Source organism: Ailuropoda melanoleuca, chromosome 1, assembly GCF_002007445.2.
Source record: "Ailuropoda melanoleuca isolate Jingjing chromosome 1, ASM200744v2, whole genome shotgun sequence".
NCBI classification, from domain to species: domain Eukaryota; kingdom Metazoa; phylum Chordata; class Mammalia; order Carnivora; family Ursidae; genus Ailuropoda; species Ailuropoda melanoleuca.
In genome coordinates, this window is record NC_048218.1 from 3,337,028 (window position 1) to 3,361,153 (window position 24,126).

Genomic DNA, 24,126 nt, shown 5'->3' on the forward strand with positions numbered 1-24,126 from the left:
TTCCCCACAAGAAACACTGTTAAATATTGGTGTTTACAATCTTTTTTTTTGCAACTAACAAATAATGCTAATTGTAGGGTCTTGTGTGTTAATTTGCTTGTGAATTGTTTCTTTTTTCAGTAAGTGATGTGTTTAGGCCTGAGATTTGGTTAAGATGGCTACCTTCCCTTATGTCATTGTTTCTGAGGGAAAGCCTGCACAGTGTGCCTGCTGTGGAAGATCTGTGGATGGTTCCCCTCCTGGGTTTGGCATCTGTAAGGCTGTCGGCAAGATCAAACTGTTTCCTCAGCCTCTCCTCCCCGATCCGCCCCCCACCCCCCCAGCAACAACAAACAACACACCTTGGGGTGGATGTGACGGGAACTTTCTTTTAATGATATGTGATTTCTTTGTAATATTTTTATTGTTAACATTAGGTAATGATCATAATAAATAACAATACATTAATAAAATATTATCTTTGATCTGCATGGCAGCTCCTTGAGATCTGACAGGCTTATCCTCCCCAGTTTACAAAATAGGAATCCAAGGGTCAGAGGGCAGGTGAATTGCCTGAGGTCACCAAAGCCTTAGGAACCCAGAATTAGAACTTGGGCATTCTGGCTCTAGGAGAGTACTGTTTTCACTGAACAATGATGACTTTAAGACCTGTTTCCCCTCCATTTAGATCAGTTATTTGAGTACTTAAATATTAGGTTTGAAGAGATAAAATGATTGGGTTATTGTTATTGTTCAAGGTATTAAAACTCAAAAACAACTATATTTAGATTTGAGATGACACAATTATTTGTGTAATTTCCAAAAACACATTAGAAATTGGATATACAAATGTACAATGGGCAAACCATATAGAAAAACAGAACTTGGACCCACAAGCTACAGCCTAGGAAACCAACTCATTATCTATAGTAACCGGTCCAGGAAGCCAGTGTGCTGTAAGTCAAGGTCATCAGTGTGGACACGCCTCTGCTAAGAGGTTAGAGGTGACTCCTTGCGTCAGGAGGAGGTTTATAAACTCGAGAAAAGCTCTCGGCGGACATATCTCTCTGGACTGCCAACACCGAAGGGTCAGAAAAGCCCAGAAGGTGAGGAGGAGCGGGCAGGGCCCACAGAGGGACCCAAGAAGCCAAGGGGACGGATCGGAAGGGGCAGCGCTCAGCGCCACACAGCTGGGCTCTGTGCATCTTCTGGGCACCACGTCTTTATGGCCTTGGTCCAAAAGTGGCTCCTCGTTACAGCATCACCCAGCAGCCGGCTGCAGGGTCCCGGGGCCAGCCACATGAGGTCCAGACAGAGGGTGGGTACCAAATTCATCCCAACTCCCGCCCCCTCCCTCTTCCGGGGCGGCGATTGGTCTAGGTACCCCTACCGTTCCTATGACATCACCGAAACCTTCCAGTGGCTCCGCCCCGTGCCTTTCCACCCCGCCCCTTCGTGCCCCAGGCCACGCCCCCTCTCTTCCCGGGCTGCGATAGGCCGGGGCGCCCCTTCCCGTTGCTATGACAGCACCCGAACGCTGCCAGTGGCTCCGCCCGGCGCCTCCCCACCCCTCCTCCAGAGCCCGGGGCGGGGGGGGGGGGAGAAGGCGGGGCAGNGGGAAGAAGGCGGGGCAGGCCATGTCTCCATGGCGACGGCGGACGCGGCGGTGCGGGCGGCGGGGACCTACCGACTAGAGACGCGCTGGTGGCTGCGAGGACCGAGACCGGGGCGAGGCCATGTCGGACCTGGGCTCGGAGGAGCTGGAGGAGGAGGGAGAGAATGATCTTGGGGTGAGAGCTCGGGGTGAGGGGGAGGGCTTCCCGGGCGCTCCCCCGGAGACCAGCCAGGGACCGGGGACCGCGCGCCACAGCGGCGCCGCGTCCTGGAAGTTGGCGGTGAAAGGTGAAACGCTGACGTCTTCATGCCACATCCCCCCTCGCCGTCTCCTTCACCTCCCCCCTCCGCATCCCGCCTCCCGCCTCCCGCCTCCCATTAAAGGCAAAGATTTCGGAGTCAAAGCCTTCGGAAGCATCTCCTCCCTGCTGCCAGTCTCCATCCCGGCGCTCTCCGTGGTTGCTGGGGCACCCGCCCTGCCGTCCTTCTCTAATGGATCACGGTGGATGGAGGAAAGCTGCTTCGTGGCAGCCTTCAAGAGAAGCTGAGAAGATTCTGCCCTAGAGACCTGGAATCCCATGTGTTTTCTTCAGTCTTGCGGGAGCTGACCCAATCGTTGGAATCATCCCCTGGTTTCGGCAGCAGAGAGGCGGTGCGGGTGCGCCGCACCCAGCGGTGTGAGCTGGGCGCCGTGTGGGCGTATATATATGTCCACAGATCGACCGCTGGGCCCCAGAGGGTGGCCATTTCCCGGCTGGCAGGAGGGAACTCCACCCGTGGGTGTGTGTGTTCGGGGTACAGAGTTGAGATAGCCTCCGAATTAACTGAAAAATCTGTGACCTCCGCTGGGATACATGGGTGCCTGCTCAGACATTTTGCCAGCTCTGTGCACCCATCTCCCGGCTTCTGTCCCGGTTACTGCTCCAGACGAGCACCTCTACGAAGTGGAGAGCCGGAAGCCGGGGACCCGGAAGCCGGGGACCCACGTGCTCTCCGGAGAGCAGCAGCTAGTGCTAAAAAGCAGGACGGACTGCAGTGATGTACACCCCAGAACCCCCCGTGCAGCGAGGCCCGCTCTGGGACATCTCCTGACGCCCCCTGCTCCTCTTTCATGTCTGTTTCCCCGTCCCCTTTATTGATTTCTCAGGGAGCAGTTTCAAAAAATCACTTGCTCAGTCTGTTTCTGGGGGAACCCAATCCACAGCATTTGCCCAGTAAGACTTGGAGTTTGTCTCCTCTTGTAGCCCTAGTGATTTGTAACTCTTTTGTGCCCATAATTTTAGCTTTAAATCACAGCTGGGGGCATTTTAAAGAGTTCCGCTCCTATCCAGTCACTCCAGTGGTTCAGTATGGGGTGCACTGGGAGGTCTTCTGAGCGGGAGGGGGGGGGAGCTTTTGTACATTTTGATTTGGACTAACCCTGAAACAAATCTGTAAGGTCACACATTTCTGCCTTCTGTTCTGAACAAGGATTTTGAGCTGCATCGTGCTAGGCAAGGGCAGACCGCAGCAGTGTTTGTTTCTGAAGCCCTGGTAGCGTGTCTGAGCTGGTGCTGCAATCTTTGCAGATACCACTCCACGTCCTATCATTACTCTGTGCCTTGGCTCTTCCATTGTGTATTATGTCTGCTCTGCACTTACGATTAGATGCTTGAGAAGTGTTTCTTTTATGAAGGGTAGGAGAAAATAGGTGAATTACAAGCCTGTGTTAGGTTTTTTTTATTGATTTACTTTTAAGATACATAATTATTTCTGTCTTAGTCTATGAGTGTTTGAAACTCAAGTCTCTTGATAAGGAGTCTAAACTTGATAAGGAGATTAACTAAGTGGAGTTAGGGCCTCTTGTGACAACCGAGCCCCATTACTCCTCAGCTCCCCCGTGTGGCTTCCCCTCCCACTGGCGCCTCCTAAGTGTGGAAGCTGGCGTGAGGCCACAGACACCCAGGGATCCTTGAAGGAAGAGGTGGTTTTTTGCATTTTAAGTCCTGGATTATTGGAGGAAGCAACGGGGAGGTATTTGTGTGGCTTGAGGGCTATCCCACCAGCATCTCTTACTTCACACATGTTCCCGTAAAGAGCACAATTCGGAATACCTGGCATTTTCCACGATTTGTTGATTTTGTTTACAGTTAAAGGATTATCATGACACATGGCAAGCTCAGATGTTGGAGAGAGTGAGTGAGGCTCCCACCAGTGACAGGGACTAGGGATGTCACCTTGGACCAATGCTTCACATCCCCCAGGTGTGGTCACCTACCCCACCTGTAAGATGGGGCTAAGAATTGGGAAGGATTCCATGAAATACTATTTATAGAAATGCTCAACGCATCCTTAATGATTAATACGTGGTAGCTGTAACTACCCCTGTGTCTTCTGTGCAGGAATACGACGGGGAGCGGAATGAGGTGGGTGAACGGCATGGACACGGGAAAGCAAGACTGCCCAATGGGGACACGTATGAAGGGAACTACGAACACGGGAAAAGACATGGCCAGGTCAGAACAGGTGCCTTCAGTGGGTAGTTTTTGCCAGTTAATGTTCTAGTGGTGAGCCCTGAATTCAGGGATGATATGAATTATACATAATCCATGTGTTTCAGGGGATCTACAAATTTAAAAACGGTGCTCGGTACATTGGAGAATACGTTAAAAATAAAAAGCATGGTCACGGCACTTTTATATACCCAGATGGATCAAGATATGAAGGTAAAATGTGCTCACAAAACAGATTTTTGTGTTGTCGAGCTCTGGTTTGGGGATTGGACGTGTCTGGATGCTGGGCTGTATGAGAGAGCGTCACGTTCTCCAGATCAGTCAGTCACTCAACAAACACAAGCTCACAGGGTTGACACAGAAACCAGAAAGCCTTGTAATGAACGAATTGGCCCCTGTGGGGAATCTGAGTGTCCCTGCAGCCAGCGCAGCTTGTGAGCCCGTATGCTGAGCAGCAGAAGCAAGGGAGGCACTGGGGGAGCACAGAGCCTCACGGAGTCTGGACCCATGATGTCAGACGCTCTGTAGCATTCATCTCCTTGAAGTCGATTTTGCTCTTTCTCTTTCTGCCCAATCACTGTTCTGATGAACAAGCGGTTTCTTTCCACCTGGTGGCTCCTTGGTTGAAGGGTTCCGGTCTGGGAGGCGCTCTGCCTCGTTAAGCTGGCATTCTTGTGTCTGCCCTGATTTCTTACCTGCCAGTGCTATGTGTCAGGAAGATGCTTGTTCCCTTATTTCCGAGAGCCCCCCTGCTGCCCCCACACACCATCGTCACCCAGTGTGACTGCCGTGTTGGGCTGATCCCAATGAGGGATGGATCTGGGAAGAGCGACAAGTGGGGCGGGAGTGTGAGCCCTCAGAAACCACACAGAATTCTGTGTCCTGGACTCTTTCTGGGAGACATTTATCCAGTTTTCATCAGATTTCCCACAACCCTGGAGCTGTGGTGACCAGAGGTGTGACCTCGTGTAGGGAGCCTCACTACTCGCTGTCCCAGCTCTCTGGTCTGCAGCGTGAGGACTGAACACTCAGAACCATTCCTTACGGTTGGCGAGCGCCCAGTACGTGTCAGCCGGGCGGGGACGTGGTAGCATCGCCTCCCGCTGAGGACGTGTCCTTCGGTGCAAGCCAGAGCTCCCTTGTTGCTGAGTGAAAGTGGAACCAAGGAGTTCTAAACCAGAGGCTCTGCCAATGTCTGAGAGTCAGGGGAGGGGTGCCGATGCTGGTCCTGTTAGAGAGGGAATTTCTGCTCTGTTTCACATTTCTTAGAGGGCTTATTCCAGAAGGAGCACCATCTGCTTTTTAAATCAACTTTAAACAATTTAATTTAGGGTTTGATTTAATTCCTCCCAGACTGTTATGAACCTAATCCCATTGTTGTCGTGTTCTATTTTAGAGTAGATGTTCATACAAGATGAACAACGTGTAAATATATGAAAAAGATGCTCAGAATAAGGGACTGAAGGAGTTTTTAACGTGAAGGTCAGCTAACATGTAAAAGTCTTTGGAAAGAGCCGTGAGTTTTTGTGTCCCCATGTGGCTTTGTACCTTAAAGGGTGCCATGTGCAGTCGCTGCTCAGAGATTCCTTCTTTGAGGTCAGAAGCTGCGATGTTAATTTTAGCTCAGTAAGCGGACAGCCTTCCAGTTACAAAGTCTAAGTTAACAACACAAGGCTGACAAAACTGTGTGTTGGCCGACTGTCCTCCTGAGGGACGCAGAGAGGTTTCCTGCTGGTCGGCGAGCGTGCTCAGCCTCGGCCCGCGGTGTGGGCCACATCACTGCTCTCCCAGCTGAGCCTGGTGGGGAGCCCACGAATGAGTGGACACTCCTGGTTTGGGGGCCACTTGAGCAGAGGCAGGGAGGCAGGGGTGCTTGGCAGACCAGGGGATGAGGTTGGAGGGGTAAGTGGGTGCCAGACTTTGGAGAGGTGTTTGGACCACCTTACAGAATGTGAGGTATGGGGAAGTATGAGGATGGAGGGTCCTGCTGTGTGGCCTTGGGCAATGTGCATGATCTCTCTGGTTTTCGGGTGCTGTCCCTGTTAAAAAGAGTTTCGGTTATTACACATCCCTAAGGAGGTGGCCAGTGCAAAGACCCTAGCTGGCAGGAACCACCACCAGAGTGATCCCCACCAATGTCAGTGCCCTGCTCTTCCGTTGAGCAGCGGAGGGGTCCAGCAGGACAGACAGTGACTAACCCGCATTTTAGGTGGGAAGAGCTTCCTGGACGGGCATTTCATTTTATTATTGTTTTATTTTATTTTTTAAAAAGATTTCATTTATTTATTTATTTACTTACTTATTTGAGAGAGAATGCATGCACACAAGCAGGGGTGAGGAGGCAGAGGGAGAGGGAGGGGGAGAGAGAATCCCAAGCAGACTCCGAACCCAGTGCAGAGCCTCCCTCGGGGCCTGATCTCACGACCCTGAGATCATGCCCAGAGCTGAAATCAAGAATCAGACACTTAACTGACTGAGCCACCCAGGCACCCCAGGGCATGTCATTTTAAATGGTCTTTAACCCCCAGAGCTCCAGACCTGGGAGCATGGAAGCCTGGGGACGGTGGCAGGGTGGACGCATGTGGAGAGCTTTGTAAGGGGACTGTGCTCTCCTGGAGGAAAACCAACCCAGACCACCAGCCAACAACCGTGGGGATTTCTCCTGAACAGAAATGTAGCTGAAAAACACTCCGTTGACAGGATTGAGAATGATAAGAAAGTATAGGATTGGGGGTAGAAAGACTTTAAAACACAGTGCACATTTAACGCAACAGTAATACAGTTTCTCAACGGCATGCTCTGTAAAAAGGGGAACCTGCCTCGTGGCTGTTAAAGACCTGCTCCTGGAGGCCACCTTTCCTCGCTTAGCTCCCTCACTGCTCCCTTTCCTGCCGCCCGTTACCATCTGCTGGGCAGGACCTCTCACAGGTTGCTTGCTGGGTAAACCGGGACTTGTAAAAAAGTTTCCGAACTGGCTTGAAATTCGGTGCCTTTTGCAATTTAATTTCTTTCCTTCCTTTCTTTCTTTCTTTCTTTCTTTCTTTCTTTCTTTCTTTCTTTCTTTCTCTTTCTTTCTTTCTTTCTTTCTTTCTTTCTTTCTTTCTTTTTCTTTCTTTCTTTCTTTCTTTCTTTCTTTCTTTCTTTCTTTCTTAGATTTTATTTATTTGATAGAGAGAGAGAGAGCACAAGCAGGGGAAGGGGAAGAAGGAGAGGGAGAAGCAGATTCCACAATGAGGAGGGAGCCTGATGGGGGACTCAATCCCAGGACCCCCAGACCATGACCTGAACTGAAGGCAGATGCTTCATTGACTGTGCCACCCAGGCGCCCCTTTCCCTTCCTTCCTTCCTTCCTTCCTTCCTTCCTTCCTTCCTTCCTTCCTTCCTTCCTTCTTTCCTTTTTTAGGTTTATTTGTGTGAGAGAGAAACAGAGAGAACATGGGGGGAAAGACAAAGGGAGAGGGAGAGAGAATCTCAAGCAGACTCCCCACTGAGCATGGAGCCCATTGGACATGGGGCTCAATCCCACGACCCTGAGATCATGACCTGAGCCAAAATCAAGAGTCAGATGCTCAACTCACTGAGCCATCCAGGTGCCCCTGCAATTTTATTTTTTTCTTGAACATTTTTTTCACAATACTCACTACATTTTTCTTGCCACGCTGCCCTGGACACCAGCTCTCATGGCCAAAAGAAGCGGATGGAATCGTTTTGTCATGGTCTTTTTTGGGAAGAAACCAAGGGACGTCTTGGCCCCTGGGGCCCCGCCTGTTCCACTCCTGAGAGCTCACACAAGCCAGCTCTGGGCTGCTTGTCCCCAGCCCCGAGCAGCTCAACCTTGGCCGCAGTGGGAATATTTACACCACAGAAACTGGCCCTGCTACGCATCTGCCCTCCTCCTCCTCGTCCTCCTTCTTTCAAGCAGGCAATTTACCAGGACACCACTGCCCCTTAAAAACCAAGTCCTCCAGGACTTCTGCACCCTCTCTCTAGCCTCAGGGCAACTTTAGGTTCAGACCCCTGTGTTTGCTGAGTTATTGCAGTTTGGGGGTTCTCTGTCACCCTTGCTCCTGCCACTGCTGACGCACATCACGCCTCTTCCTTCGCCGGTACCGGTTCCTACCTCCTCCTCTCTGGGCTGTTAGCTGCTCCCCGAACGCGCAGCTCTCGGCTGCTGCATGTCTGTTCCCCGCCTGGGCGAGGGCCAGCTCTCCCGGGGCGGCTCTGCTCCTGGAAGCGCTGCCTGTCTGTCTCACGGAGCACTCGCGACCTTGTGGGGCTGATATGGAAACCGTGGGGACTGGCGCTTTTGTGGATTTGTGTTGTCGATGAACGTGGGGCTCGCTCACATAAACACATATTTCTGGGTTGATGCACATGTTCTGGGCGCTGTGTGTTCTTTCTATTCACGTGGTAGAGGATCCAGGTTTCCTGTAAGCCAGAAGCGTATGCAAGTTTGGGGGGGGCTCTCTTTAAGAAAAAGAATATAAGATTGGCATAAATGTGAATGTTTATTTGTAATAAAAATCGAAATAAATAAAAACAATTTTAAAATACTACGAACATTACAAAATCCCAGGATGTTTAAAAATTCATGTCTGGGGTGCCTGGGTGGCTCAGTCGTTAAGCGTCTGCCTTCAGCTCAGGTCATGATCCCAGGGTCCTGAGATCGAGCCCCACATCAGGCTCCTCTGTTGGGAAGCCTGCTTCTCCGTCTCCCACTCCCCCTGCTTGTGTTCCCTCTCTCACTGGCTGTCTCTTTCTCTGTCAAATAAATAAATATAATCTTAAAAAATAAATAAATAAAAATTCATGTCTGACGTGCCTGCCGCACAGCTTTCCCTTACCTTTCTAGTTAATAATGGGATGTCCGAAAACAATTTTGTAATATCCCTTTCTGCAGAGAAAATAGAGAATGCTGTCTTTTGTCTTGGATCAAAAATTGATCAAAATTCATTTTTAAAAATTATTCATAGTCTAGGAAAGTGTCATTCAGAGTAACAACTTGTTCTAGCAATGCCACGTGTGATTTTCGGAGCGGTGTCAACCTCAGAAACTTCTATGAAGTTTCTTTGCTATGTGTGCTGTAAGATGGGAGGGTGTCGTAAGTCTCCTGGTGCAGGCATCCAACTTCAAGGATCGACTACAGTCCCTGACTGGTTTGCTGTTTCACTGTGGTAGTGGTGTTGGGAATTTGATGATATCTTTGCCAGTTCCGGTATCTCTCAGCAAGTCAGCAGGCGACTGCGGGAACCAGCACGTAGGTGAGGAGGCAGGGACAGTTAGTGAGGGAAGGGTCCAAGCAGAGGCAGTGGCTGGGGACGGTGCGGCGTACACGCGCACGGAGCTGGTGTGCAGGCGGGGCACCCCGGGCGCCCGGGCTGGAAAGGTGTGTCGGAGCCCGGTGATGAGGTGGGAAGTAGGGTGAGTGGCTGGCAAGAGGCCGAGGAGAGATCATCAAGCCTTGGTGTTGTTGCTGGATCGCTAAACACATGTAGGCAGAAGGAGTGTGTGCAGGGACTGCTGGGCAGACAAAGCCCGGGTGCAAATCCTCGCTCTGCCACTGACCGGCTGGGTTACCTGCTGTTGGCACACACAGGTGACTGCGGCCCCCATGCATGCACCTGCCCAGACCTGCATCCAGGGAGCCCCTGACTCAGCTTCCCTTAACCAGCCCCCCTCCCCACGCCAAGCCATCCAGCCAGAGGGGCAGGAGGACAGGGGGAAGTCACAGAGGCAGGAGACAGCAGGGGAAGGCCATCTCTCCCTTCTCACCCGGGCCTGCTTTTGTGTCGTCCCTTCCAGGGGAGTGGGCGGATGACCAAAGGCACGGCTACGGTGTTTACTACTACGTCAATAACGACACCTACACTGGGGAGTGGTTTGCTCACCAAAGGTTTGTGTTCTCTCTTCTGTTCTGTAGACTTATTTATGTAATGAGACTATGACGATGTTTTACTAGGGAGCAGAATCATGACAAAAGCCCATTAGCCAATTCTGCCAGGCAGTCCAAACCCTTCACGGCTTTAAGGTGGGCATACCAGATGTGACATTACTGGGCAGGTGCGGACTCGCGGGAAGAATATGTGGTCCTTCATTCATGAGCCCCCAGGGCAAGGAGGCCTTGGAGGAAGCCCCTGGGGACAGAGCCACAGCTCCCAGGAGCACCGCCTCTCTCCCGAGGAACTGGCTGATACGCCGGAAGGGCGTCTCTGTCCAGCAGGTTGTGTCCCTCCTGTGTGTGGGCACACAGAGCGGGAGCGCACTTTGATGGGGCACAGAGAGAGAAGCCAAGTATAGGCCACCGTCAATTTAAATGTCTGTCTTATAAATCTGGAAGGTTTTCCACTGTGTCGGAAGAAAATGCATTTTCTCTCTGTCTTAATCAGGCACGGGCAAGGCACCTATTTCTATGCAGAGACGGGCAGTAAATACGTAGGTACCTGGGTGAACGGACAGCAGGAGGGTGCAGCTGAGCTCATTCACCTGAACCACAGGTACCAGGGCAAGTTCTTGAACAAAAATGTAAGTCGGTGGGAAACGATATGCACTCTCCTCCCCCAGTCTATGTAAATATGTGAACGAAGAATCCTAAACACTCAGCGAATCCTCCCACCCCCTCCAGATACAGAAAGTGGGCAGCCGTGCCTGTCCCCGAGCCTCTGATGCCCACAGAGGGCAGAGCGGAGGGCATTCGGTTCTTCTGTCTGCATCTCACGGAAATCCCCACTGTCCCTGGGCAGCGATCCAGCCCATTGTTACAACACAGGGGCGTCCTGCCTCTCCTACATGCTGCTCATCACGGGTGGGCCAGACGTGGTTGAGCATGTGGGTGTTTGGACTTTCTTTTCCCTGGGAGGCACGGGGCTGGAGCCCTGGGGAGGCTTCTTCCTTGCTGAGGCTAGCCCACTCACCCCGGAGGTGAACTTGGGTGTGAAGGCATCTGGTCCGCAGGGCTCACAATTGATCCCTTCTCTGTGGAGGGCTCTGTGGCTGTGCCAAGCCCTGCTGGGTACAGAGGAGCCCTGCGTGATTCAGCCGCCAGCACGCCGGCCTTCCTCGTGCTTCGAGCCGGCCTTGGCCAGAAACTTTCCCTGAAGAGTTTGCCGACCAAATTAAAGGTGCTAGAAGTTGACACAGAGGGAGGCGCCTGGGTGGCACAGTCAGTTGAGCATCTGACTCTTGGTTTCAGCTCAGGTCATGATTTCAGGGTCATGAGAATGAGCCCCACAGCGGGCTCTGTGCTCAGGGGGGCGTCTGCTTGAGGATTCTCTCTCCCTCTCCCTCTTCCCCTCCCCCTGCTCTCTCTCAAATAATCTTTTTTTTTAAGATTTTATTTATTTATTTGACAGAGAGAGACAGCCAGCGAGAGAGGGAACACGGGCAGGAGGACGGGGAGAGGAAGAAGCAGGCTCCCAGCGGAGGAGCCTGATGTGGGGCTCGATCCCAGGACTCTGGGATCACGCCCTGAGCCGAAGGCAGACGCTTACCGACTGAGCCAACCAGGCGCCCCAAATAAATCTTTTTTTAAAAAAAGAAAGTGGACATAAGAATATTGAACCAATTTAATGAAGTCATCTCAGACTCTCTTAAAACTCTGTTTTCATTTATACAAAATTATGGATCCGTAATCCCTAATTACGGATTCTACTTTTAATAAGTCTTTGTAAAGCAGCACATTCTCCCCAAATCTGTATGTTGCATATGTAATTCCCAGCAAAATTCTCGTGAGATATTCTTTGGCAGGGGGAGCTGTGTGGAGGGAGAGAATTTGACCGAGGTTAATCGGGAAGAATCAATGAATGTAGCTGAGCCTGGATTAATCTGGAAAACAAGAGCTTTGTGCTGCTAGTGAAACTTACGCAGATAGCACACACGTACAGTGGACCCTTGAACGACGCGGGGGTCAGGGGCCCTGACCCCTGACCCTGTGCACAAAGATCCACAAAGAACTTTGACTTCTCCCAAACAACTTAATTGCTAATAGCCCACTGTTGACCGGAAGCCTTACTGACAACATAAACAGTGGCTCACACATACGTTGTACGCTCCAGGTGTGACATGCCGTGTTCTTAGTGAGGGAAGCCACATGCTTTGTGCCTGTGTCGTGTACAGCATCTCATAATACAGTGCGCTGGCACAAAGGAAATGTTATGAAGAACGTCATGAGGAAGAGAGAACGCATTTGTAGCGCTGCTCTATATTTATTGAAAAATCTGCGCGTAGGTGGACCCGTGCAGTTCAGACCCGCATTGTTCAAGGGTCAGCTGTCCATTCCAGCTGTAAAGCCCCCAGGTGCCCGGCCCTCCACTGCCCTCCCCTCTCCCCCTGGCGTGCGACCCTCCACACGTCTTTCTGTGCAGCACGTATGCACACGTCCGCATACAGCACGGGGGCTGTCACTGTATAAATAGGGTCGCATGACATCAGGACACGAAAATACACGCAGAGCTGTCTATCTTTTTTTGCGCATTTGGGAATATTTACGCAGGTTAGATGCAGCCATTGCTGAGTCTATAAATACTGACATTTCGAATCATGGTTGATATTGCCAGGTGCCCTGAAGAGCCGTGCCAGTCTCTGCTCTGGTGACTAGACTCTCAGAGCCTCCACCACATATTCTCCGGCATTGGCTGTCATCAGCCTTTAATGTTTTTGTAAATCTGATGTATAAAAAATGTCTTGCTGTTTTAACATGCATTTCCCCGCTTCCTAGTGAAGTCCAGCATCTTTACACACTCTTGCAACCGGTTTGACTCTCTTCCTCAGAGAATGACCTGTTCATATCCTTGCCAACAAGTTATTAAAACATACTTTCAAGCTTTGATACGTGCATTACCGTATGCACTTGAATCATCCCTAGACTTTCTAATCTGCTTTATCGATCTGTATTTCTCCATGGAGAAAGTCTAGGAATAGATTCAAGTGCCCACGGCAACTTAGCTCCTGAAAAAGGCCGTCATTTAAATTAATGAGGATATGATGGGGAGAAGTCAAGGAGCGGTGTTCAGACAGCTTGATAACCATCTGGGAGAAAACAGAGTCAGTTTGTCATCCAGCACAAGATGAAGACACGCACTAGAGGGAGTAAAGGATTAAATGTAAACAAAACCACAGACAGAAAAAAAATAGGTAAATGTTCATTAACTTTGAAATGAGGAAAGAGGACTTTCTAAACAGAAATATAAAGGAAAACCCAATACATTTTGCTTGATAAAAATAATTGGTTACAGATTAGAATGTGCTATAAAGAAAATTTAAGAAATAAATGACTGGGGCGCCTGGGTGGCACAGCAGTTAAGTGTCTGCCTTCGGCTCAGGGTGTGATCCCGGTGTTCTGGGATCGAGCCCCACATCAGGCTCCTTTGCTATGAGCCTGCTTCTTCCTCTCCCACTCCCCCTGCTTGTGTTCCCTCTCTCGCTGGCTGTCTCTATCTCTGTCAAATAAATAAATATAAAATCTTTAAAAAAAAAAAAGAAATAAATGACCAATGGGGTTAGGGTATTTGTAACATGAAATATAAATATATAAAGCATTTGCCTCAATGTGATTAAGTGGTCAAAGTGTTAAAAAAATTCAACCCTACTAAGTAGCTTAGAAATGTGACTTTATGATGAAATCCGGGTTTTTTAAAAAATATATTTAAAAAATGTAAAGATAGAGCAAAACATTAATGCCCAGGAAAAACAAGGGTTTGAAGACAAGGGGCTCTGAAGTGTTGTGGGGAGAGCTAGGGGAGCCTCATTCTGGTTAATATATAAAAGAACGGGTGTGTCTATGTATTTTGTGAGTATATATGCACACACTGTGTGTGTGTGTGTGTGTGTGTGTGTGTGTGTGTGTGTACCAGAAATTCCACCTCTGAAAACTTCCCTGAGGAAAATATCAAGAGTGTACGTACGATGTGACTCCGAACGGGTCTCGTGCAGTGGTCTTTGGGAAAGGGCAGCCTCGGCATGCCAGATAGGCACAGCAGTAGACGGGTACGATAGATTCTAATTCTTAAATGAAAGGAGACACCAGGTCGACAACTGGCGTTGTGGAAAACTATTTGTAAATATGGGAGCTCGTTTACGCCCTATTTCTAAGTAACAGTAGAGTGTGAGTCAGTGTGTGTAATTAGGGTCAAACGTTCATTTAGAAAAATCTATGTACCAGAAATATGGAATAGGTTATAAAGACTATGTCACAATATATGCTTTTAAAGATTTTATTTATTTATTTATTTATTTGTTTGTTTATTTATTTATTTAGCAGCAGGGGGAGGGGCAGAAGGAGCAGGAGAGAGAATTTTAAGCAGGCTCCACGCCCAGTGCGGAGCCCAATGCAGGCTCCTCACAGCCCGGAGATCAGGATCTGAGCCGAAGTCAAGAGTCGGAGGCGTGACTGACTGAGCCCCCAGGCGCCCCAAGACCGTGTCACAATATCGGTAGCACTTCTATCTCTAGGTCCTTTGCCTGCGGGTGTGGACCGAGTGAAATCTTTATAATAAGTACATTACTTTTATAAAGATAAAACTAAGGTTTAAATAACAAACCAAACAGGCCCTGCCCCTGGCGATTCTGCTGGCCATGAGATCATAAAAGCGGTCTTTAGCCCTCCCTGGCTGTCCTGCTACCTGACTTTGGGCCTGTTTTCTGGAGGCGTCGCCTCCGCAGCATTTTGCGCGCTCCGTCGGGTGCTGAATGCTAAGAGTGAAGCACTTCTTGGTCTCTCTTTGCCCGTAGCCCATCGGCCCCGGAAAGTACGTGTTTGATATCGGATGTGAACAGCATGGGGAGTACCGTTTAACAGATGTGGTGAGTGAGTGGCACGGTTTCCACTATCCGTACGCCAAAGAGCTGCCCGGGGGTCTCGAGCCCACGGATCCGATCAGGTTACAAGGAGGGCCACCCCCACGCCCAGGCCCCGCCTCCGCCCGCTTTTCCTGCTCCCCTCCCCTGTTGTTCCTTCGTGTCACTCTGCCAAAGGGACTTCGTTCTGTAGAGTGAATGTCTGCACCCTCTGCAGTGGCCAGAATCCCCCGTGGGCTCATGGTGACCGGTCCCCTGGCCCCCCGCTTGCCTTCACCGTCCCTTTGGACCAGCTGCCACGGATGGCAGGGGCCAGTTTCCTAGTTAACCACCCAATTTGAAGTGGTCCAGTGCTTGATTTTGTTGCTAAAAATAGGCCCACCCCCAGCCCCAGCATCGTTTGTGCCTGGATCCCAGGACGTGCAGTCTGATTGAGGGGGGCCCCCAGAAGCTGACGCATGTGGAGGAATCTGACGCATCACCCCCCGCGGGCTACAGCTCCCCACATGCCTGTCTGCACGGCACCCTCAGCAGGTGTGGTCAAGAGCAGCGCACAGAGCTGANGCCCTCAGCAGGTGTGGTCACGAGCAGCGCACAGAGCTGAGTGCTATCTCGTTAGATTGTGACAGCGACGGACTGCGTCCTTGCTGGGCTCCCCTGGGGCTGGGAACCTCTTCCTGGCCCCTGAGGGGACTGTCGGCTCAACTCTCCACACTGCTCCCACCGCTCCCCAAATCTGGCCGTTATAGTCTCAGAGAGGGACTGAGCAGTTGCTGTGATTGGAGGGGAGGGCAGTTTGGGTCTGTTCCGGGAAAAGTTCTTGGAAGTCAAAATTTCAGGAAGCTGAGGAGAAGGTAGAAGGGACATCCTGACACCGACGGGGGGATATTGCCATACGCGCGGAACTGCCGCTACTCAGGAGGGCGCCTGGGGGGAGCGCGCAACCCGAGGGCCTCGGTCTAAGGCTGCACTTGTGCTTTCTGGGACGGTGACGGGGGCTGTGAGAAGCAGAGAAACCGGGTGTCACAGTGCATGGGACATGCGAGACCACAGGTGCTCCGGGGCCGTTCCCGGTGCGGTCCTGGGCCTGCGGCATCCGCGTCACCAGAAGCTCTGACCCAGGTTTTCACAGCCGCCCGGTGATTCCGGTGCAGGCCCCGGGCTTTGGCGTCACCCTTCATGGGGGATGGAGCTCAGAAATTTGGAAACCAAGCCATCTAGCTCTGAGTGACTCAGCGGGAGTAATAGGTCTCTGTCACTCTTTGTCATATGTATTCTCCTCTATGTGACAGTGACATTTCCCACATTGACTGATATTCAGATCTTTTGAAATTTGTGACCGTTAGGCTGGCATGTTCCGCCCACTGGGCGTCTGCCGGCTGCTGAATTGCCGGAACCACACACTCTTACAAAAGATCCCGCACACAGAGATGATCANGTTTCCCACATTGACTGATATTCAGATCTTTGGAAATTTGTGACCGTTACAAACCTGGGGAATAGGCTGGCATGTTCTGCCCAGTGGGCGTCTGCCGGCTGCTGAATTGCCGGAACCACACACTCTTACAAAAGATCCCGCACACAGAGATGATCAACTCTCCCTCTGCTTTCATGGCGTTTCATTTCCCCGTAATCCTTGATTCTAGAGCTTTAGTATTCAGGCCCTTCCACGCTATGTGGTCGACTTGGGATGCTTCCAGCCCTTTCCTCCCGGGGATGCTCGCTAATTACACATACAGAAAATGTGACAGAGCAACTGAAAGCCACACCCAGTCTCGGTCGCGTCTTCACTGCTCCAGAAGGCTGGGAATGTCAAGTCCGGAAGCCGTTCACGGCAGGAGCGGGAGTGCGAGGTGCCGTGTGGCGGTGTCCATCCGTGCCTCGTCCTCTTGCTTCCAAGACCCGCCTTTGAGCGCGGATCACACCAGGGACAGCTGACACCTGGGCTGACCGCTGAGCCATGCTATCACGCTGGTCACATGTTCCCCCCCGTGGTAAACATCCCACACCGAGTCTACACACGTGCTGGTAATCTTACATTTTTAAACTTAAAATAGGAAAGAGGAGAAGAGGAAGAGGAGGAGGAGACGACAACGATGGCCGTGGTTCCAAAATGGAAAGCCACCAAAATCACAGAACTGGCTCTCTGGACCCCGATGCTGGCTGAGGAGCAGGCACCTATGGAAGGGACTGGCCCAGAAGAGGCTCCAGGAGCTGAGGGTATGGGGCACCTCTTGGCTGCCGGCACTGGGCACCTCCTCTTTGTGGGCCTGGGACTCTGGGCCTGTTTCGTGTGCAGGATAATGTCGGGGGGAGCCGGGGGGTCGGGTCCTCCTGGGGGTGGAGGGAGAGGGGGGACTGACTGGTTAGACAGACACCCTGGTTGGTCCCACGGGAAGCTTTGCCACTAAAAGCCCACCCCCCTTGGCCAGCGACTGGCTGTGGGTGTGAGCTCGGGCCAGGGCTGAGAGCTGCCAGGTGACAAGTCCTTCCTGAAGAGGATGTGGCAGCGTCTGTCCGTCTGCATCCCAATGGTCCTCCTGAGAAGTGGCCAAGGCGCCACGGGCTGTCAGAGAAGGTTGCCTTGGGAAGGAGTCCTTGCCCTGCAAGGGATTGAAAGCCAACTCAACCTGGCCCAAGTGAAACAATGCTAACGTGCTGGGGTTCCTATAGCTGGAGAGGTCCGGGGTGGAAACAGCACCAGTGCGGCAGGGTCAGGCCTCCACCCTCTGGTCTCTGCTTGTGGGCATTCCTTTCCCTTTGGAGAGCAAAGCTCATTGACTCTACCAAACTGTCACCTATGGCTCTGGAACCCTGGGGAACAGAGTGTGGCTTTTCAGTGGGACGTAGAGCTGCCCACCTGAACCGCTCACTGAGATGGGGGACGGGCACTCCAGATCTGGGCTGGACTGGGTGACTTCACGCAGGGGAGGGGGTCCCCGGGGCGGGTGGCGGGCGCCCTATCAGCAGGAGGGAGCGGGCGCTGACAGGCGAGGAAGCCGCGGCCTGAGCCGCAGGGCTGCAGGGTCCGTGACAGTGGTTCCCGGCCTTCATCTCAGGCGGCGGGGAGCTCTCGGAGGAGGGCCAGTCTCCAGCAGATGCTTCCGAGGGGGAGATGGACTCCATGAGGCTGGGGGAGGACTACGGCGGAGGCCGCAGGGAGGAGGGCAGAGAGTATGGCCTAGAGGAGTTCCGGTACGACACCATCGACCCGGGTGAGCGCACTCGGGCCCAGGGAGGAGGCGGCCCACGCTGGGGAGGGCTCTCGGTTCTCCTGTCTTTGACCTTGGCCGCTGCGGGCCGCCCCGGGCATGAGATCCCTGGGCTGGGAATGAGATCCCTGGGCCGGGTGAGAGGGCCGTGGGGGTGTTGCGCTCTCAGGCACTCCGACAAAGCCCTTGACTGTGGCGGGGACAGCCGGTGGCCCGGCGGCGTGGCCTCTGCTCTCTGTCACGTGCTCATTATCTCTGTTTTCACCAAAAGAGCAGCCTCGGGCTGTGGAGTCTCGCTAGAGATTGAGAACACGGCTTCATTTTGTTTTTGTTTTTGTTTTTACCTGATTTTACCGCGGTCGAATCGCAGGAGTACATTAGGGGCCAGCGGTGCTGGGAATCAGCCCTTTTAAAGTGGTTTGAACGCACCATTAACCCAGAAGCTTCCGCATCTGCAGGTCCCAGGCCGGGGATTCGACCTTCGGTCTGCCTGGGGCTTCAGGTTGCTAGAATGTTTGAANATTAGGGGCCAGCGGTGCTGGGAATCAGCCCTTTTAAAGTGGTTTGAACGCACCATTAACCCAGAAGCTTCAGCATCTGCAGGTCCCAGGCCGGGGATTCGACCTTCGGTCTGCCTGGGGCTTCAGGTTGCTAGAATGTTTGAAAATCTTCCAAGCACTGTGGGTACCCCCAGGAAGTTCAGAGAGGGCTTTCTGCTTGGGGCCGTTTCTCGTGTCTGGCTTGGCGGGTGTCTCCGTGGTGAGAGATGCCGCGGCCTGGGAACAGCTGCCTCCGGACGGGGTTGGTGGCCTGGGGACCCCACGCAGGTTAGTTTGTCTCTCTTGTGAATTAAGAGCAAATACCTTTTTTGAAGAGAATCTCCGCGATAATGAGCTCCCAAGGAGCAGGTGTCCGTGTCAGTGCACTGGACGCACGAGAGTCGGGCTTTTGTTGGCAAGGGAGTGGAACTGCCCCGTGACAGCACCCCAGAGACACCCCAGAGACACCCCAGAGAAGCTGGGCGGGTGGCTGGGTGGCCTGTGGCTGAGAGCACAGGGGCCGGACATTCCCATCAGCAGCTGGGGGGCCTCCTGCTTGAACCCCCTGCCTCCTGCGTTTGTCCCCAGTGCCCTGAGTTGGTGAGGACGGAGGAGGCCTGCATCTGCAGAGCGTCTAAACAGCACAGGGCTGCTCCCTACGGGGAGGCTGCGGCTGATCCCCAGCACTTTGGCGGCAGCACCACACTTGCCCAGCCCGCGGCCCGAGAGGCACCGAGGCCCTGACGGGAAGTATGTGGACAATGGGTGACTCGACCACCAGGTGTCTGCCATGTGCCCGCCACGTGCCCGCCACGTGCCCGCCACATGCCTGCCATGTGCCTGCCATGTGTCTGCCATATGCCTGCAGAGTGGCCGCCGTGTGCCCGCCGAGTTCCCGGTGCTGACTGCTGTGTACGGGCAGGTGCAGGGAGCAAGTGTGGCAGCATCAGAAGTATTCCTGCGAGTGGGCCAGCGGGGCGAGGGGAGGGACAGTGCTACCAGCACCTTCCAGGGTAGATGCCAAAATGTCAGAGTGCCCTAAACAAAAAATGGGCTAAAGTAAACAATGGGCCTAGTAGCAAACATTTCATGACAGTAACAGAAACTCAAGATGTAGCAGGATTCCTGCATTACGTCTGCAGTTCAGCCTACTAATCTCTTTTCATCGCCAGCAGTGAGAATTTACTTACGATAAAAAATAACTCTAACTTTCGTGAAACTTTCAAGGTGGCATCTTACCAGAATGTAGCAAGTCCTTGCCTTTCTTTTCACTGATGCGAGGGCCAAGCAGTGAGGCCTCACGTTTGCAAAGCTGGTCGTATTTGGGCAGTGTAATTAGGCAAAGATATACTGAGCTCCCTCTCACTTACGGGAATATTCCCAGCATTGACTTTGGATTTACCTTTTGCTTAGTTTATTGCTGGTGTTACAGGATTTTTTGTCCCCTTAGTGCCCACGGTTCTCGGTCACACTGCTTCGAGGATGAAGATAGACCAGATGGAGGGTGGTGGGCAGCAAAGCAAAGTTGATTGAGCAAGAGTAGGAAGCTCCCGGAGAGGGAGGGGGGCCGGAGCGAGTCACCCTTGGGGTTTCTAAGGTTAGGGGTTTTTATGAGCTCTTTTGCAGAACTATCTTAAGCAATCAGGGTGTGCTGAGTTGTGCCAATCAGGGCTCTGGTCACGTGTCTGTCTACCTACTAGGTTCACATCCACGTGTTGAAGGTGTTTTTTTGCTGACGTCTGGGGGCTTATGTCTTAACTGCCCCTAACCCGTGATATTGACAAATGCTTTGTGGTTAATGGTCTCATTTTAGGACATTTTGCAGAAGTCACTTCTGCAAAGGCTGAAAAGCAGAATGTCGGTGTGGTCCTGTCTAAGCTGCAGAATGGGGATGCTAGTGCGGTTTTCTTTTAGCTGCCCTGACTCCGTATCTTCCTGCTGGGAACCTGGCCCCGACTACCTAACTGTCCAACTCACTCCTAACGCCGGCACCGAAGACAAACTGCACAATCTGTATGAAATAAAGTTCAGCATTGTATTTTTTTGCCCAATAGATGCTTACTATTTATATTATTCATTACAAAAGATCTGTTAGCACACAGCGTTTCAAAATAGAAAAAATGAGTGTGAAATATACTCATGTTTCTTTTCTCCCCCCAGGGATTGTTAGTTTTGAAGAAGAGGAAAGCAAACAGTCAGAGCTCCCAGAGTGAGATGACGCGGGCAGAGGAGTAGGAGATGGTACCGCAAAGCCGCTCTGTTGTTGGGCCGGTTGATGCTAATCCATGATTAATCTTTCTTAGCCGTTGTCCAATAGTGCACAGTATGAATAAATCTCTTCCTCACCCTTTGTTAATGGACGAGCCTCTGCGAGTTCTTTCAGCTGGACGTCTCTAGGTTATTCGGCTGTGCTTTTGCCCTGTTTTCTCCTGGGATAAAGCACAAGGTCCCACACCCCTAACTCCGCAGAAGACGGTTCGTCGAGGTGGCCTTCTGGCCGTGCTCATAGAGTCACTACTTACAAAGCTTCTCTCTCCCACCTCCCTTGAGAGAGCAGGAAGACACCTAGGAAGTAATGCTCTGTGCAACGTGCACAAAACAGCATGGTAAATAGACTTAGGGCTGGGCGCCCGGGTGGCTTGGTCGGTTGAGCATCTGACTCTTGATTTCTTTTCTTTTCTTTTTTTTTTATAAGATTTTATTTATTTATTTGACAGAGAGAGACAGCCAGCGAGAGAGGGAACACAAGCAGGGGGAGTGGGAGAGGAAGAAGCAGGCTCCCAGTGGAGAAGCCCGATGTGGGGCTCGATCCCAGAACTCCAGGATCATGCCCTGAGCCGAAGGCAGACGCTAACGACTGTGCCACCCAGGCGCCCCTGACTCTTGATTTCTGCTCAGGTCGTGATCTCGGGGTCGTGGGATTGAGCCCCAAGTCGGGCTCTATGCTCAGTGCAGAGTCTGCTTATCCCTCTGCCCCTCCCCCAGCTCTCTCTCTCCGTCTTATCTAATAAATAAATAAATAAATAAATTAACTCTGGGCTCAGGCTGGAAACCATCAGCTGCCATTGGAGGGGGTCTTCCTGCCCATTCTGGGGCTTCAGTATCCCAGTGTGGATTTCAGGGGTCCCTGCGGGCTGTTGAGGGGCTGGGCAGCCCACAGACACGGTTCTGACCTGCGGCGCACACTCTTCAGGTCTCCAGTGGGCCACACTCACGTTGCCCGGGCCCCTCCTGGCTCGCCCAGCACCACTGTGAAGACACGTGACTCTGGAGGATCCCCTTCCTCTGTCTCTCATCTCCCCAGCTTCACGCCATCCATCCTCCTCCAGCCCCAGAGTGGCTCAGAGGGTGGTGTCTTCAGTTCAGCCCAGCAGGGTCTCTGTAGGTGGAGAGCCCCGCACCGTGCGCTGCATCCATGGGCATTAAGTCCCAAAACATGGGGCCCTTTTAAGAACAATGCGTTACGAACGTGGCATCCAGGCCTCTTTTACAAAAACGCACAGAACCTCACGAATATAAAATTGCATTACGGCAGATACTATTTTAGAATAAGAAATCTCAAAAAAAATTACGAACGAAAAAGCTGGCGAGTCCACAAATAGCCCATCTAGAAAACTCAGAATTCTGGTATTCTAACACTTCTCCCACATTGTTTTTTTTGCCAGCATACTCTTTGCTTGCCTCCTCTTATGACAATAATTTTGCAAGGTTTCCTGTGGGGAGATTAGTGAGGTCATCACAGCCGTTCCTTTACCGTCGTTGATAATTACTGACCATTAAGGAGATAGAACATTGATCTTCACACCCCACATCTTGGGGCATGAAACCACGTCAGGGCTGTGCGCTACCAACATGGAGTCTGATAAAATCCTGGCGCGTGTGATTCGCATCCAGTGTTGTATATGCGGCAACGTCCTGTTCCTGATGGGAGAGAGTCCACTTCCCGTGTCTGGTGATTGAAGTAATATCCTCAGACTAGAGCCGGCGCTCGCTGTGCCCCTCAAACCTCGCTCCTGCAGTCCCATAGACGTGGCACTGGATCCGTGAGACAAGAACAGATGGGAATCTGACCTTTGACCCTATACCTATGTGTCAGAGTGCTGGGCAAGTCACCAAAGTGGGTGGTGGGAGTATTTCTGGACGCTATTCCACAGCAGCTAGCAAGAACTGAATTTCACGTGGAAATTCCTACACACCAGGAACATACATGTTTTCCGGAAACCCACACTGCCAAATCCACCCCCAGTCCAACTGACTTGGTGCTTCCTTAGCCGGTGTTGGCTCTATGCCAACCATCACAAGGGGACAGGTGTCCGAATGCCTCCGAGGGAGACAAGACAGGGGACTTAGGTGGTTATGGTGAAGCACGCGGTGTGAGCATGTGGTCAGGGCGTGGAAGGGCCTGGGGCTGGGGAGCCTTCACACCCTTTATGGGGAGCAGCCCCTCCCACATCGCTGGTTTGTAAGACAGAGCTACTGCCCACAGAATGTCGCAGCTCCTGGATGTTCCCAGACCTCCGGGGATGTCCGAAACCCTGGGTGGTACCAAACTTTGTATAGACTTTGTGTTCTTGTACGCATACATATATGTAATAAGGTTTAATTTATAAATCAGGCACCGTAAGAGATTAGCAATAAAACTAATAATGAAATAGAACAATTGTAACAACATAGTGTGATGGAAGTGGCATGAGTGTGGTCTGTGTCCCACACAATATCTTGTTGCACTGAGCTCGTCCTCCTTGTGATGACGGGAGATAGTAAGATGCCCGAGTGATGAGCTGAAGGGAGGTGAGTGACAGAGATCTTGTGACCTAGGATTCAACCCAAAGGGATGGCCTGGAGCCTGTCTACGCCCCCCTCTCTAGCTGGAGATCTAGCTTCTCAGAGTCTCTCTCCTGCCACGTACACGAATGCTAGCTCTTGCTTGCTGATTTCATTAAGTCTCAGTTTTGGGTGGGCAGGTAGGGCCACCCGGGAGCCATCCTGAGCCACCTTGTTAGAACAAGAGACACTCCTACCACCCAGGACACTCCAAGGGAGTTACGACCTTCGTGTCAGGAACCAGGGTCATACACCAAATATCTCTTATCACCTAAGAAACGACAAGGGTTTTAGGGTGATCAAAAACAAAAACTCAACCGAGTAGATGGAAAGATCTAATTGGCTTTATTGGAGGATTCACAAATGGGGCAGCATCCCACCCGATGCATGGAAGGCGGCTCCGAGGGGTTGCACTAAATGGAAAGCTTTTGTAGGCAGAAATGGGCAGGAGAGGGAATCATTATCAAAAGACAAAGAGTTGTTTCTGGCACGGTCACCTTCCCATGGGAAGGCAGGGGGTCTCACCATGCCGGCCACCGGCTAGTGGTGATGAGAGTGGTGATGAGGCAATTCCAGGCTGAGGTCGGAAATCCCACCGCTGGGGAAGGCTGCAACGCTAGTGAGGTTGGTATGGAGTCTTGGTGGAGCACAGCTATGACTTTGCATAATTTGTCT

At 51.8% G+C, this 24,126-nt stretch overlaps 1 protein-coding gene across 4 annotated transcripts; it reads left to right on the top strand.

Moving 5' to 3' along the window:
- The first annotated feature begins 1,611 nt into the window (after positions 1-1,611).
- RSPH1 (radial spoke head component 1) lies at positions 1,612-20,983 on the top strand. 4 transcript variants are annotated; one of them, XM_019803010.2, is made up of 9 exons: positions 1,612-1,769; positions 3,975-4,088; positions 4,193-4,298; positions 9,888-9,978; positions 10,472-10,607; positions 14,811-14,882; positions 16,934-17,096; positions 17,936-18,091; positions 20,788-20,983. In XM_019803010.2, the coding sequence occupies exons 1-9, from the start codon at positions 1,716-1,718 to the stop codon at positions 20,838-20,840; spliced, it is 945 nt and encodes a 314-aa protein (XP_019658569.2). In that variant the 5' UTR covers positions 1,612-1,715; the 3' UTR covers positions 20,841-20,983. The 4 variants fall into 4 exon arrangements, with proteins under 4 accessions (XP_019658569.2, XP_011227275.2, XP_019658570.2 ...); XM_011228973.3 differs by lacking the exon at positions 20,788-20,983 and adding an exon at positions 20,441-20,780; XM_019803009.2 differs by lacking the exons at positions 1,612-1,769; positions 20,788-20,983 and adding exons at positions 3,090-3,836; positions 20,441-20,780.
- Positions 20,984-24,126: the final 3,143 nt, after the last annotated feature.

Excerpts from the sequence above, each read along its gene's own strand:
- RSPH1 (XM_011228973.3), top strand. The coding sequence starts at position 1,716 with ATGTCGGACCTGGGCTCGGAGGAGCTGGAGGAGGAGGGAGAGAATGAT. Across the intron at positions 1,770-3,974 it reads AGGGAGAGAATGATCTTGGG|GAATACGACGGGGAGCGGAA; the intron begins GTGAGAGCTCGG and ends TCTTCTGTGCAG. Across the intron at positions 4,089-4,192 it reads ACGGGAAAAGACATGGCCAG|GGGATCTACAAATTTAAAAA; the intron begins GTCAGAACAGGT and ends CATGTGTTTCAG.